A 16,206-nucleotide genomic window follows, 5' to 3' on the forward strand; every position below is an offset into this window, starting at 1 on the left:
AGTCATATAGTGTCCATTCTACCATTCTCCATAGCTTGGAACAATCAAAAGCCCACTGCCCCCTGATTAAAAAGAAAGGAAGGTAGACCCCATCTCTCAGTGGAGGGATTATTGAAGTCATCTCGTAAGAAAAGCCCTTGGAATGGGAGATACACCACGGCAATTGTTAGGAAGATGTAATCTGCCACACGGCCATAGGTGTATATAGAGCTGGTCAGGGGAGTTGAAACCATTGATAGGTCTAAGCCTTGTTCTGAGCCTTTGGATAGGCTGGGGTCTTCTTTGCTCTGAGAATGGAAGAGGGTTGGTTCTTCCAAAAAGTATTCTGTTTAATGGATTTCCAGTGCCATGTGAGGTGGAAAAGGATACCACAGAGCCAAAGTAATATTCTCAGACCACTGTTCAGAGAACGACATTTCTGATATACCTATAGCATTTGCTAAACAAATTATCCTGATAAGTCCCCATAATGGAAAAAAAGAACAGAGCCATAGACTTGAAAATATCATTGGTTATAATTATCTTGGTTCCCAATTCTCTTTAAAAGCAACAGCACCTTAGTTAAAGAAACAAAGCACACCGTCAACAGAGAATCTGGGAAGGTGGAGAGCCAAGGGGATTCAGAGTAGGGTGCAGAGCCTAATAAGGATGAGGAAGGTGGCCATGCCAGGCCTCCCTTCACATGTGGGCATCCTCCTCACCCCACAGAGGCTCTGACAACCTGCCCTGTGCAGCCTGGCATGGAGTATCAGGATACATGTGAGGAGAGGACGGCAGCCCTGTAGGTGAAAAACCGAGCACAAGGAGTGGAAGTCCAAGTATGGTAACAAGGATATTCACGCAAATATCTAGCCTAGCACCTGGTATTAAAGCTCAAGTTGGGTGACAAGGGCCTCCACAGAGAGGGAAGTGTGATGCAATATTTCAGAGCCTGCCAAGGTTGTGTAGAGTGAGGCAGGCATCAGCATGGAAGGACTGCATAATATGGGATATCGGAGCCTGGATGCGGGATGAAGAGGACCCACTTAAAGGAAAGAGGATGTTGGTGGTGGGAGATCTGTTATATAAGTCTCTGGGGGATTAATCAAATAAGTAAAAATACTAAAATTCAAGGGATCCAGGTTCATCAGAAAATCAGGTGGTAGTAATGACATTGATGGCATTGATGCTAACTTCCTAAGTTTGATGATTGTACTGTGTTTATGTAAGACAGTGTCTTTGTTTTTAGGAATTAAACAGTGAGGTATTCAGGAAGAAATGGAGCATCATTTCAAACAGTTTGGGAAAAAAATTTTCCTTGTACTGTACTTACAGCTTTTTAAAATTTTATTTAAAAATTAAAATAAAATTAATATTCTCCACATATACAAACAACAACCAGTTTGAAAATGTTAAAAAGAAAATCTGTTACAATAACAAGGAACAACTTGACCAAAATTGTGTAAAACCTATTTAAATGTAACTTAAAATACTCCTGGAAACCCATTGCTATCCAGTCAATTCCAACTCACTGCAATCCTATAGGACAGGGTAGAACTACTCCACAGGGCTTCCAAGAAGCCGCTGGTGGATTTGAACTGCTGACTTTTTTCTTAGCAGCCGAGTTCTTAACCACTGTACCACCAGGGCTCCTGTTATGTCTTAGATACAGAATATCTTTCATCCCCAAATCAGAAGCTGTGTGACATCCAGTGCTCTTTCCTTTTAAAAGTGTCCAAGATCATTAAGAGTTTGCGTTGCAGCATACTTTGTGGGCAACAAGGTGTGGGAGGGTATGCCCTTTTAGGGTTACACGATCCCAGAGAAACATATTTACTTCTTGTCACAAATGAGCACAATGTTGCTTGTGTTGGTAGCAGGGAGGCATTGACTCAGGGCTGAAACTTATACTTAGCTCCCAGGCGGTGCTCCATATTAGTGGCAAGACTGCAGAGGAGATGGCTGCTGGGTGTGTCTGGCAAATGGAGCCTCAAACACAGGGAGACTCATATTCAGCAAAACTTCACATACTTTGTGTCTGGCTCCCAAGCCAAGAACTTCTAGCACTGAGCAGTCAAGGAGTTCTTGGAAACTTTGGATGTACCAGCAACCATGATGGCCTAAAGATAAGTATTCTCCTCTTTTCCAGACCATGTAGGCCTCCCTGATTCTAATTTGATTCTGAATAGGCAATAGCTTGCAGTAATGACTGGAATTATGTTGCTGACCAGTCCAATAGGATGGGTGTTTAGAATCAGACTCTAATGCTTTCAGGCAAATACATAATTTTTTTTTTTCCTATGATTTGAATCTGTACAATTATATTCATGCCTGCCCTCTCCTCTAGGTGAAGTTGCTTCAGTAAACACAGTTTGGAAACGTCATGTCTAGAAACCACAGTCATTTCCAAATCCATAGACTGTTGCTCTTGGGTCACGTGTGATAATTCATGTCAACTGTAACCAGAAATGAAAGATAAAATGGAAGTTACTTTTATTCCTGTGGACTTCCTACATTGATCTAGGCTATGCGGACTCATCTGGGGAAGGGAGAGGCAGTAGATAATTCCAGTGAATGTCCTCAACACAGTCAGTTTCATTTGGCTGCAAATGATAGACCTGTTACTTTCACTCCAACATCTGGCACTCAGTAGGTGCTCAATGTGTATTTTTTTGTTAATTGGTGGTAAAAACTGTGCTTTCTTGTACTACTGCAGAGAGGAGCACTTTCTAATTCATAAGGCTGACATAGCCCATGCTATCACCAGAGAGTTTCAGCCTAGAGGCCAGTAGTGATCAAGAGGGACAGGCTAAAAGGAATTCAGGCTACCTAGTGACCAGGTGGCCAGTGCACCCTGAGCTTATGGGAGGCACTGAGTTTGATGTTGAGCTGAATGGAAGGTTGAGTTTGTCCTGCCCATGTGACAGTTGAGGCCAATGGTTCTAGAGTGACCCTACAAGTCCTGTCTTCCTAGGGCCCTGCTTGGTGCCAGCCCCTCCAAGGACTTTCTTTGTTAGTGTGTGAGCTGGGCTGGTAGCCCAATGGTGAGGTCCTGCCAGAACCACACAGGGCTCTGCGTGTCCTAGGTGGGGAGATGAGGAAGGGGCCAGCTCAGATCAGTGTCACCTGGAGTGGAAAGGAGTTGGTGGACTCTGGGAACTCTCAGCAGGAAGTGGGGTAGAGGAGAAAGGGTGGCCAGCAGGCTAGAGGCTGGGTTGGGCACTGAGCTCAAAGCAAGGCAGAGAAGAGAAGGAAGGAAATTAAGCTTAGGGCGAATGAGGAGCTTCTCAAGGACCCTTCCCTCGAAAACTGCCAGCTTTTCTGGATGTGAGAGAGAAATGTCCTACTCTTGCTCTTCCCTGCACCCCAGGCTATGCCTGTTTGACCTCCAGAACCCATCAGGCATCCCCTTCCTCTCTGCCACGTAGCACAGGCGAGGGAGGAAAGAAATTTCCCCAAGCTCAGGACCAGAGAAATTTATGCTTCCTTCCGAGGGTGCTCAGCATCAACCCTGTAGAAGGGCAGGCCCTGGAGAAACAGGAGTGGGCAAGAAGGAGCTGAGTAGCTACTTTGTATGGGGATTTGTGGATGTGGTGGGGAAGAGGGGAAGCAGGACACAGAGCAGAATTATGTCCTTGGCCTGCCTAGCCCAGAGTAGGTACCTGTGAAAGAAGGGCAATGAAAAAACAAGACATCAGCCCTTCCTTTTCAGCTAGGACACATTTATTAAGGTGCTGGCCCTCCAGAGAAGATGGTCAGTCACAGAGGGGCTCAGTCTGATTCCTGCAGTTGGAGGCGTTTCATGGTTTCCTTTATCCAGGGCAGGAAACTTGAGACTTTGGTGAAAACCCGTGGAGGCTTCCCTTCCTTTGATCCATAGGAGACAATGCCCTGGGCCACACTGTTGCACACAAGAGGACCCCCAGAGTCTCCCTGGAAATGGAGAAGGGGAGGACTGAACTTGGTCTCCTCCTGATCCTGCTGCCCGGGCGAGCTCCACACTCTGGGAGAAGCTGCCATGCACAGTGTAAGAAGAGAGGGCAGGCAGCCTCTGGGCAGCCTCAGCAGCCAAGCTCCAACCCTGGATATTGTTGTGGCTTTGTTTCACCCAAGGTTTCAGTCTCCCTTCCTCCCCCAGGTCCAGGATCCTCTCCCTATAAGGGCCTGTGGGACCTTTCGTTCCAGACTACTTCTCATGGAAACAGAGGCAGGCAAGTGCGTCTGAAGCCATCATGGAGGACGATCCATTAGCCAAGGTGGGTGTCAGCTCTTGAGTTTTTGCCTGTTTTAAATTACTCCATGTGGAGGGAGCACTATTTTCTAGTATGTGTGCCCTGACATGGGGCAAAAGCCACCCCCCCCCAAAAAAAAATCGTTCCTGTCATGTTGATTCCAACTCATTGCCACCCCATGTGTTACAAAGTAGAATTGCTCCACAGGGTTTTTCTTGGCTATAATTTTTACATGACACCTCTGCATGGTTTGAACTGCCAACCTCTAGGTTAGTAGCTGAGTGCAAACTGTGCCACCCAGAGAGCTTTGGAGTGGGGCAGAGAGTTATAAATTCATCCTTCACCATTGGTAGGCCAGCAGAGGCCCTAGTGACTCCCCAGCTTGGCTGCTGTCCTTCTCTCTTCCCAGGAAAAAAGGTCATAGCCTAGTGGGTGAAGGAGTCCCCCACTGCTTGGGTCTCCAGGTCCCAGCTCTTCCCCTGAACATCCTTCTCCCCAGAACTAGGCTAGGCAGATGCTAAACCCACCTGAAAGGAAGACATCATCTTCTTCGGGTCCCCCACACACATTTCAGACGTACTGTTGTAATAGTTGGAGAAGTTGGACTTGCACATCTGGTCCTTTTGCACAGTCAGTGCCACCTCTTGCAGCGTGGCTGGGTACTGGCTCGTTCTGCCCACCTTGCCCCAGCCAGCCACACTGCACACCTGTCCTGGCCTCACCTGGGCCTTTTTCCTGGGCAGGGGGATCGGGCGCACAGCCGCCGTCTGTTGGGCCTTTGTTTTCAGCTGACGGGGAGAGACAAGAAAGTCCCAGTCAGCAATAGCCTGCTGGGCCTGGAGACTCTGACAGGTTGCACCGTCTTGCTCCTTCTCCAAGGCCCTGGAACTAGTCAAGTAGGCCAGGGTAGGAAGGTAAGAAGGGCAGGGGTCATGGTGGGAGGAGAAACTTCCTGGACCCAGGGGAGCAAGGAGTAGCAGAGGTGTGTGCCTCACCTGTAGTAGCATGATATCGTTGGAAATAGTCCTCTCATTATAGTCTGGGTGGCGGATGGCTTTTCTCACAGGGATGTGCTGTTGGGTCTTTTCCTGCTCCTTGATGTTGTGGGCCCCCAGGGTGACATTTATTTTCCTGCACAGAGAGTAGGGAGTCCTGGATGCTAACCAAAAGGTCGGCAGTTCGAATGCACCAGCCATTCCTTGGCAGCCCTATTGGGACAGTTCTACTCTGTCCTATAGGGCCACTACTGAATTGTAATTGACTGGACAGCAAAGGATACAGAGAGCAGAGCAGGGCAGGGAAAGTCATGGAAGCTGTAGCCCAGAAGCTGGGAAGAACAGGTGATAGAAGGATCCGGGCAGGACTGTAGCTGAGGGAAAATGGAGGAGACAGGAGGCCTGGGTCTGAGCTCACTGTGCCCTCTGCTTCTTGCAGCCCAAGTAGAGTGCTAGAATCATTAGTAACTGCACCAGTGGTTCTCAGGGATCAGTTACCTAGCCCCAACCCCCACCCCAAAAAAGCCACAAAGAGTTGATTTTGTTTGCATTTTGACTCCCAGCTAAATATGGCACAGCTGGGCAGCGTAGGCCCTATTTCTTCAGCAATGCTTCTGGCACTGACCTGCTCCTCTCCTTACAAAATTAGCTGCCCTCTTTCTCACTATCTCAGAGCTCTGGCCCCTTGGTTATGAGGAGCCCAGATAGCACCTTGGGAAGAATGTGGGGTTCCCTGTAGGGTGTTACCGGGTGAGTCTGGGCTGTTTGCTGCTTCTCACCTTCCCCAGCAGTGAGCAGCTGTCAGCACGAAGTCCTCGCTGATCAGGAAACCACCACACATCTTTTTATGCGTCTGTTCCCAGATGTGAAGAAATGCCATGTAGGGGTGGGAGTGGGGCCTGGCCTCATGTCCCCCGATGATCTCCCCTGAAGGACAAGTCTCTTCTGCTGTGTGCACCACTGAATCCCCTGAGCAGACATCTGCTTGATGGTTCCAGAATTACGGGCATTTGCAAGCCTGAGATGGCCTGAGGTGGGGCAGGCTGGGGTGAGGGGCCTTGCCTCCTCCTCCAAAAAAAGGGAACAGTAGTCCCTGGTCTGTAATCTTCTTCTGCACATCACTGGAGGCAAGCATAGCTGTCTTAGGATAGCGAGGTCCTAGAGATTCCAGAAAATTCCCCTCTTGACCTTTCTTAGTTTTAAGTGAATTTCTAAGACAACTATGAGTCCTGTAATAGCTAAACTAGTGCTGCTTTCTAATGGCCAGGACATAAGTTTAAGGATCTAGTGTTATATCCTATTTCCTACAGCCTGACAGAGTGGTTGCCCAGTAAATATTCACTGGCTGCATGAAAGAATGACCTCCGATTACTGGATGAGGGCTGCTGCAGGTAGTGCTGGTGGGATTCTGGAAAGCAGAGAAGTTGGGGGTCTGTCAAAGATCATGGCCCATTCTTGAAAAGAGGGGAGCTGCTGAAGCCTGGGAAGAATTGCAGCGTTGGGGAAGGGCGGGGGTGGAAAACACTAAATAGACAATAGATCAGTGGTAACTTTGGTGAAGGGTAAGGCAGTACACAATACTGGGGAAGCCAGCACAACTTTTTCAGGGTAAGGTTATGGAACTTCCATGGACAAATCCAAACTCCTTTAGGTACTGAATTACCGGACTGAGGACCACGGGGACCAAGGTTCCCAGGGAACATCTAGCTCAACTGGCATAACACAGTTTATAAAGAAAATGTTCTACATTCTACTTTGGTGAGTAGCATCTGAGGTCTTAAAACCCTGTGAGCAGCCATCTAAGATATTTCACTGGGGTAACCCCTTCAGGAGCAAGGGAAAATGAAGAAAACTAAAGACACAAGGGAAAGATTGGTCCAAAGGACTAATGGACCACAGCTACCATGGCCTCCACCAGATTGAGCCCAGTACAACTAGATGGTGCCTGGTTACCACTACTGACTTCTCTGACAGGGATCACAATAGAGGGTCCCAGACAGAGCTAGAGGAAAATGTAGAACAAAATTCTAACTCAAAAAAAAAAATCAGACATACTGGCCTGGCAGACTGGAGAAACCCCAAAAGTATGGCTCCGGAACACCCTTTTTGCTCAGTAATGAAGTCACTTTGGAGGTTCTCCTTTTAGCCAAAGAGTAGACAGACCCATAGGACAAAATGAGACTAAAGGGGCACATCAGCCCAGGGGGAAGGACTAGAAGGTAGGAGGGGACAGGAAAGGGAAACTAAGGTCGAGAAGGGAGAGTACTAATATGTCATGGGGTTGTTAACCAATGTCATAAACAATATATGTACTAACTGTTTAAAGAGAAGCTAGTTTGTTCTGTAAACCTTCATCTAAAGTACAATTTAAAAAAAAAAAGAGTGTAAAAATTTAGAAAAAAAAAGAAATTCAGAGTTGGAAAACTGGACTGAGGGGTCTTGGGGCTGAGCAAAGTAAACAGTGTCATGGGAACAGTGGTCCCACCAGTTGCAGGGTCAGCCAAGTTCTGGGCTTCTCTCCCTGGCAGAAGGGTGAAGGGAGTACTTGTCTCATCCCAAATACAGAAGCCAGGCCTACTCTGCCCTCTGAAGGGAAATTTGTTATTCCTCCTTTCCAGTTTCCCATCTATTGTCATGCACTTCTAGGAAAGTCCCATTTTCCAGGTGACAAAGGTAGGGACTGGGGAAGAAATAGTATCCCTGACTCTTTAAGAACAGACTTCTTCCCTGCTCTTTCTCCTGATTGCTTATCCAGCACCATACTGGGGACCTGGGGTGGGACTGAAGGTGGGATTAAGAATGTTCCTGCCAAATGGATGGATCAGGAATGTGCAGAAGGAACAGGAGATCAGTGCCCATGGTGGGATGGGGCTGGACCTCAGAGGGTGGGGATGGTCACTCACCTGTCTCTCCCCCAGGGGCCAGAAGAAAAGCTAATAGGAGCATGAGCAGCTGCATCTTCCCAGGAAAACTGACCAGGTCAGAGCTGCTGGTTCTCCCTCCTGGCTTGCTTTTAGCCCCCAGGAGAGGAAGGAAGTGGAGGTGGGCTCAGTGATCTCGTGGTCACCTCTGGTTTTGTGGTGTTTCATCATAGAAGGCTTTTTACAAAACCTGTCATTCACACCTATTCCCATAACCTCTGCCTGCTTTCGTTCTTTGGGTGCTTGAAGGAAAATCAGACAGTCACCACATCAGTACCCACAGCTGATGACTCAGAGCAGAGCCCAAGTGTACCAAGTGGGGACTGCAGGATGTGGCATCGTCCAGTAGAGGTACTAGAGTCCCAGAAACAGAGTCCCCAGTGACAGGACTACCAATGCCTTCATTTCCATACTGCTAAGTCCATCAGGATAATTTCCACAGCAGATGTGTATTTAGGCCCTTCTCTGTGCCAGAACCAAGAATATTGGAGATGTATCTCCTTCCTTTAGAAAGCTCACTATCTTGTGGAGGAGACAGAAACATCAGTGACCTGAGCAAAGTATGGTGAGGGCCATGGTAGAGAGACACACAAAGCATGGCCACCATCTACTAAACCCATGTAGCAACCCATTTGTCATCATAGCTTGCTTCCTAGGGGATTTTTTGATGTCCATTATTTATTTCAGAGTGAAAAAGGCCATCTTTCTTCATGTTTTTAACAAAATCCTGCACCTGACTTTTATTGACCTATGCCCCAGAAGTTGAATCCATTGATTGACTCAAGACTTTGGATAGGCTGGGGTGGGTCACACTCAATTCCATGAACTCAGAATGGGAAAGGGCTGGTTTACACAGTGAAGGTCAGTTTACTAAATTGCTGATACCTTTAGAAGTGGGAAAGTGCACCTGACACCCACAGACTAATAATTGTCCTTTTAGTATTCTCTGTCCTCTGTCCAAAGATTCACACTTATGGTAAAGTAATCCTAGCATATAATGTTGTCGCTGTTGTTTTTTACTCTGTAACATGTGGAGTTGCCATGACTAGGAACTGACTTGATGGCAACTAAAAGCAAGCATATAATAGGCCCATAGAAAACATTTGCTAAACTATGCTGATGATCTCACTGTAATGAAAGTGAAAGGTGGTTGTTTTTAAATAGCACAAGTCCAAGTCCGTTAAAAGAACAACTAAGTAGTTACCTCTATGTGGTTCCACTTTGGTGACTTAAGTTTTCATTTTCTATATTATACAATTTTTCTATTAGAAATATTATATACCAAAATACATAATTCTAGTCTAAACTTCCTTATCAACCACAGATCTCTACTTTTTACAGCTTAGCTTTCTCAGTAGTAGACATTTTAAAAATGTCCCATGGTATCAGCAATTTAGTAAATCGATCTTCCCTGGGTAAACCAGCTTGTTCCCTTTCTGAGTTCATGGAATTGGGTGCGACTCACCAGCCTACCTAAAAGCCTTAAGTCCATCAGTGACTTAACTATAACCTTTCTGATTATAGTGGTAATATATGTTCAATAAGAAAATCTGGAAAATAGAAAGGAAAAACGTCACTCATTTGACTACCTCCACGGACAAAGACTTTAACCTTTAAAAACAGTGTGTTTTAAATACTTGTGATCATACTGTATATGGAAAGCAATTTCCTTTGATTTTCATTTAACCTTGTAACTTAAACATTGCCTTCATGTTCTTAAAAATTTATTAGTTAATATCACTGTAGTTTCCCTTTTCTACTTATAAAAATTTAGCATGCAAGTAATTAATAAAATGATTGGAAAATTGAAAAAAATAATTTAAGCAAAGAGAAAACAATTAAAATTACCTGATTTCTCACCACTCTTTGATAATCATCTTTAATATTTTGAAATATGATCTAATACATTTTTTACCCATGCAAACACCATAAAACCTGTGAAAGCTGGAACCTGTGTAAGGCAGAGAACTGTCAGAGAAGGAAAACTTTAATATTTTTCACTAATAGAGAGTGATAGAAAAGTGGTAAGACTGCACCCTCTAAAAGGTGGAAAACCTGCGAGACCTGGAAAAGCAAGGCAGTCTTTCCAGTTCTGGCTCTCACAGGCTTAACTGTATCTAACTTTTTTAAATTTATTCTTTTATTGTACTCTAGGTGAAAGTTTACAGTTCAGGTTAACCTCACATACAAAATTTTATGCACATATTGTCATGTGACACTAGTTGCAGCCCCTACAATGTAAAGGCACACTTTCCCGTTCCCCCACTGGTTTCCTGTGTCCGTCTAAACAGCTCCTGTTCCGTCCTGCTTTCTTATCCTGCCTTCTGAGAGGAGCCACCCATTTGGCCTCATTTCTGCTCGAACTAAGAAGCACACTCTTCACATGTATTATTTTATGTTTTACACTCCTGTCTAATCTTTGTCTGCATAGCGGGCTTCAGGAATGGTTTTAGTTCTGGGTTAACACAGAGCCTGGGGGCCATGGCTTCGGGGTCCCTCCAGTCTCAGTCAAACCATTAAGTCTGGTATTTTTATGTGAGTTTGAGTTCTGTTCCACACTTTTCTCCCACTCCTTCAGGGACTTGCTGTAATGTTCTCTGTCAGGGCGGTCACTGGTGGTAGCCAGGCACCATCTAGTTCTTCTGGACTCAGGCTGATGGAGTCTCTGGTTTATGTGACCTTTTTGTCTCTTGGGCTAATATTTTCCTTGTGTCTTTGGTATTCTTCATTCTCCTTTGCTCCAAGTGTGTTGAGACCAATTGATATATCTTAGGTGGCTGATTGCAAGCTTTTAAGACCCAAGACGTCACTCACCAAAGTGGGATGCAGAAAATTTTCTTAATAAACTTTGTTAGGTCAATTGACCTAGATGTTCCCCCAAATCTACATTTTTTTTAATTAAAAAAGAATTATGCTAAACATAAGCCTCTGAAACTTTTTATACTTAACAATGTGAGGTATGGCATTCCTCTCTGTCAGGACATATTCATCTACATCAGAACTGTAAGAGTTGCTGCTGGTTTTTATTATTATTGTTATATTAGGATGTGAAATTTAAAATGAAAACATTACTTACTTAATCCATCATCCATTGGTGGAACTCAAAGTTGTTTGTAACTTTTGTTTTTGTTGTTAATATAAACAGTATTGTAAATGTCTAAATTACCTAGGACAAATTAAACTCTTGAAGTAGGATTGCTGGATCAAAAATAAGCAAATTTAAACCTTTTGTTCACAGTGAAAAATTGCTTTCCAGGAAGCTCACAATAACCACCCCACCCCCCCAAAAAAACCACTGCCATCGAGTTGATTCTGACTCATAGCAACCTTGTAAGACAGAGTAGAACTGCCCCACAGGGTTTCCAAGGGTATAATCTTTACGGGAGCAGACTGCCATATCTTCCTCCCGCTGAGTGGCTGGTGGGTCAAACCACTGACCTTTAGGTTAACAACCAAGTGCTTAACCACTGCATCAGATATAACTGTTTTCCTACACCCATACCAATACGGACTATTTTTCTCATTTTTTAAATTGAGGATAATTTACATAAAATAAAATTCACCATTTTTAGTGTAAATTCTGCAAGTGTTGACAAACATAAACAGCCATTTTATTAATTGCCAAGCTGATATGCAATAACATTTTCTGTTGTGATTTGAATTTATTTTTAAACTAAATATTTAATGTACCCTATGTTTATCAGTCATATACATTTTTAAATAATGTATTTTATTTTTTTATTGTTGAAAAAATACAGAGCAGAACATACACCAATTCAATAATTTCTACGTGTATAATTCAGTGGCATTGATTACATTTTTCAAGTTGTGCAACCATTCTCACCCTCCTTTTCTGAACTGGTCGTCCCTCGTTAATATAAACTCACTGCATCCTGTCTAATCTTTTGAGTTACTGATGTTAATTTGGTCTGATTTAGATAGTCTTTAAAAGAGCACAATGTTCAAGGCAGACATTCTTTACTAATTGAGCTAAAATATCCTTTGATGTAAGGGAGACCCCACAGGGGCTATTTTTAGTTTAAGGTTTAAAGATTACCTCAGGACAGTAGTTTTAGGGGTTCTCTCCAGCCTCAATCACTCCAGAAAGTCTGTATTCCATGAGAAATTGGAATTTGCTTTCTCACCCACGTATTTTTGGTATGTTTTAAATGCCTGTTTGTTCCTTTGCTCATTTTTCTATACCGGTTACTAGTTGCTCTTGAGTCAATTCTGTCTCATGGCAACCCCATTCATGTCAGCTCCACAGGATCTTCAGTAGCTGATTTTTTAGAATTAGATAGCCAGGCTTTTCTTCCAAGGCTCCTTTGAGTAGGACTTAACTGTCAACATTTTGGTTAGTAGCCAAGCATGTTAAACATTTGCAAGGATTCTCATTTTTCTGTAAAGTTCCTAAAAATCCTTTTAACCTACTTACTACATAATTCTCCATTTTGTAGATGTGCTGTGATTTGTTTCTAGATTGTTTTCAAATTTTGGCAATTATAAATAATGTTGTGATAAGCAACTTCATGCACAAAGTTTTTTTTTTTTAATTTTTCTTTCTATGTATATTCTGGTTCTATCACAGGTTAACTTTTCAGAAGTAGAATTGTTGGATCATAGGCTATTAATATTGTGAAAACATCAAAATAGAGTAATTTATCCATGTCTATTTTCTGTGAAGACATTTACTGAGAGAAAAAAGTACACCTTAGCAATATCCTCTTGCTTGGACATTGTTTTCAAGACATTTAAACTCTTGAGAGTTTCCCAATTTTTATGATGCTATGTAATTATTACAGTTCAATACTATTTCCTCATTTCCATAATTGTACCTTTTTCTACCACTAGTACCATGGACCCAGATTTTCACTCAAGTGCTGGTAGTTTATTGAAAAGGAACAAGACCCTTGAGTTTGCAAAGCTTAGGAGGAGCCTTGACCTCATCCATGCCCTGAGCCTTTGGCCCATGGTATGCACTTTGGTCTGGTTACAGAGCCTCTCCTCCTCATCTCTCCAGCTCTTCCCAGCCTGACTATAAAGGGAAGTGATCCCTTTGCTTCTGCTCCGCATCTCCCCCATTCACTCATTTCTCTCTAAGTGTCTTAACTGTTCTCGTTTTTACTGAAATCAGGTGATCTGCTCTCATAAAGTTTACAGCCTAGAAAACTCAATGGGGGCAGTTCTACTCTGTAAACACATGAGGTCTCTTTGAGTCAGAAGTGACTTAGCGACATCTAACAATGACAGTGGTAGAGGGAAGTCTTGCTGATGGCTCCTGAAAGGAACGGGAGGAAGAAAGAAATTATGGCTTATACTATATGCTTCTTTTCTCTTTCTTTTTTAAGAAAGTGAAAGTGAAGGTGATACTCTTGCTAGTGATGTGTCCTTCTTTGAATGGTGTTCCCATTCAATTCATGTTTTTCTCGAGCTGTCTTGTCATATTTGTTTTAATTCCTAGCTAGATAACCTTTGTTGTTGACCGATGGGTACGTTGCCTTAGGTAATCTGTCTGGGTCACAAGGAGTTAAGTGTTATTAGCTAGATAGCTGTGGGTGAGGGCCTGATTTAATCACTGTAAAGACAGTAACCAGAGAAGGATTTCCAAGCAGAGTCTCTGGCTTTCGATGGTATCTGAAGTCTAAAGGGGTGGAGTGGCAGAGCACAGTTCTATGGAACATTCAAGGCTAGGTTTTGTTTGCTCAGTGCCTTTAAGCTACAGAACTTCAGGGCTTTGTGTCCACCCTGCCCAGGCTGGCCACTCCTTTGAATTGTTAGAGCCCCCACAGCTTTGGGAACCACTCCCTTGCTTTAGAATCATTTGAAATCACCTTCTCCTCACACAGAAAGAAAGGCTGCAGAAGAACTCAAGCACCCCAATGTCTCAGGCCCTGTCCTTTCCCACCACCCCTATTCCTGTCTACCTCCCTAGTTAGGTTGGTTCTTTGAGAGTTGGCCAGGGGCCCATGAGCAGAGCCACCCTTAGGTGATATGCTGATCAGGCTGAGTATGCAGAGGGTAGGGAAATTTTTTTCTTTTAACTTCAATAACTAGTCTAATGACGAAGGCCGTGGAGGAAGATCCTCATAAAATCCAGAATAGAAATTCAAGAGAGTGAAAAGCATACTGAGGTGGCAGATAAGGAGAAAAAACTACCCTTATACAGCAACCTGCCTAAGGAAGAATCCCATCTGAAACAAGGCTCAGTAGAGAGGCTAAGTTATGCACTTGGATGTGACAAAAGGAGCCAAACAAAAAATAGTGAAAAACCATGTGTGACTTGTGATTTTTAAAACCTGTGTCTAAATAAAAATGAGTCATAAGAAAATACTGAAAAGAAGATATGATTAAATTTTTTGTTTGTTGAGCACATGTGGAATATCAATTGGCTAATATTTGTTTTTTACTGACTGTAGGTCCTCACTCCATCACAGATGAGATATCTAAGGCACTGGGAAAGCAAGGAACTTGTCCAACATCACTCAGCTCAAAAGCCAGAGGGCGAGCAGGGCTGAGAATACAGGAGTCTGATTCCAGAGCTTGTGCTCTTATCAATGACTCTACAAATGTCCCCATTTCCTATGTGATTTATGGAATCTCAGGGAAAAATTAAGGAGGTACTGAAGAATAAAAGTTTCTGTCTATATTTCTGATACATGACTCTGGTTCTCTTAGAAGAGAAAGGTACTTCTGTGGCTATCACATCATGATGGAATGTCCATTCAGATCACAGATCACACACTTCCTTTACTTTTATTCTTTGTTCTCCTGATGTCCTTCCCCAACATGTAGGAGAATATCATGCCTGACCCATGAGGGGCAATCCTTTTGAGCCTTAGCTTCTCATTGAACCACATCTAGTCACTATTGAATGTGGGCAGGGCCACTCTATGTAAGTATCCATGTGATTGATGCCAATGACACAATGACTTAACATTCCTACATTCATACATGAGTCTGCTCTTTTACGCTTGATAGTTCTCTTAAGTTATGGCAAAATCAACATCTGTGTCTCTAAGGGGCCATAACTTGGCCCTAGTTGATTTCATCTGGACATGAGACTCAGCTTTGTTGCTATTGTCTCTGAATTGGGATAACAGAATTTCTGAGGTGTTTGCATGACATCAAAAATGGTTTTAAAGGAGGGGCTTCTCAGTGAAGAAGTGGGTCGGGTGGGTAGGGTGGCACTTCCAGTTTGCTTGTGTAGTGGCAAGGGTGGGAAGCGGGAAGGAATAGGGAGAGAAAAATGTCAATAAGACAGATATATGTCTACAAGCTTTTCAAAGTTTTGGTATCCACTAGAAAACCCTTAAATTCCCCTTGTTGTGTCCCCTAATCACCGATAACAAAAAGTATTGGGAAGGACAAGGCCTGGATATAGGGTTGTAGATAATTCAGCACCTTCCGGGAGTGAATAAATGTCTAGGGTGATGGGTAGAGAGAGAACTAGAGAGGAAGGGAGAGAAGAAGTGGACTTGGGTGAGAACAGCACACCCACCCTTACCATACTGGGACAACAACACACTCAGAAAAGATACATTTCAGGGTGGGAGTTAGTTGGAAAAGAGTGATATGCTGGGTCGTGATGTCACTTTTGATGTGACCTTGGGTGGAACTCAAGAGCTCCCCCAGTCTTAAATGCTTGTGAGCTGCCATCTAAGATACTTCACAGGTCCTGTCCTGTCTGGAGCAAGGGAGAATGAAAATCAAAGACACAAGGGAAAGATTAGTCTAAAGGACTAATGAACCACAATTACCACAGCCCCCACCAGGCTGAGTCTAGCACAACTAGATGGTGCCCAGCTACCATCACCGACTGCCCTGACAGGGATCACAATAGAGGGTCCCAGACAGAGCTGGATAAAAATGTAGACCAAAATTCTAACTCACCAAAAAACAAAACAAAACAAAACAAAAAACCAGACTACAGGTCTGACAAGGACTTGGAGATACCCTGAGAGTATGGCCCCCAGACATCCTTGTAACTCAGTAATGAAGTCACTGCTGAGGTTCATTCTTCAGCCAAAAGTTAGACAGGCCAATAAAACAAAATGAGACTAAATGAGCACACGGGCCCAG

General features: G+C 43.8%; 1 protein-coding gene across 3 annotated transcripts; it reads right to left on the minus strand.

The window, feature by feature from the left end:
- Positions 1-2,321: 2,321 nt before the first annotated feature.
- LOC126084309 (granzyme B-like) lies at positions 2,322-8,213 on the minus strand. 3 transcript variants are annotated; one of them, XM_049898817.1, is made up of 5 exons: positions 8,110-8,210; positions 5,986-6,133; positions 5,207-5,342; positions 4,739-4,999; positions 2,322-2,435 (listed from the first exon to the last, which is right to left on the minus strand). In XM_049898817.1, the coding sequence occupies exons 1-5, from the start codon at positions 8,162-8,164 to the stop codon at positions 2,427-2,429; spliced, it is 609 nt and encodes a 202-aa protein (XP_049754774.1). In that variant the 5' UTR covers positions 8,165-8,210; the 3' UTR covers positions 2,322-2,426. The 3 variants fall into 3 exon arrangements, with proteins under 3 accessions (XP_049754774.1, XP_049754776.1, XP_049754773.1); XM_049898819.1 differs by lacking the exon at positions 2,322-2,435 and adding an exon at positions 3,681-3,912 and having other exon boundaries at positions 8,110-8,213; XM_049898816.1 differs by lacking the exons at positions 2,322-2,435; positions 8,110-8,210 and adding exons at positions 3,681-3,912; positions 7,262-7,350.
- Positions 8,214-16,206: the final 7,993 nt, after the last annotated feature.

Source organism: Elephas maximus, chromosome 10 (genome assembly GCF_024166365.1).
Source record: "Elephas maximus indicus isolate mEleMax1 chromosome 10, mEleMax1 primary haplotype, whole genome shotgun sequence".
In the NCBI taxonomy this organism is placed as follows: Eukaryota; Metazoa; Chordata; class Mammalia; order Proboscidea; family Elephantidae; genus Elephas; species Elephas maximus.

Excerpts from the sequence above, each read along its gene's own strand:
- LOC126084309 (XM_049898819.1), bottom strand. The coding sequence starts at position 8,164 with ATGCAGCTGCTCATGCTCCTATTAGCTTTTCTTCTGGCCCCTGGGGGA. Across the intron at positions 5,000-5,206 it reads ACGATATCATGCTACTACAG|CTGAAAACAAAGGCCCAACA; the intron begins GTGAGGCACACA and ends TCTCCCCGTCAG. Across the intron at positions 3,913-4,738 it reads AGATGATGTCTTCCTTTCAG|GGAGACTCTGGGGGTCCTCT; the intron begins GTGGGTTTAGCA and ends CTCCATTTCCAG.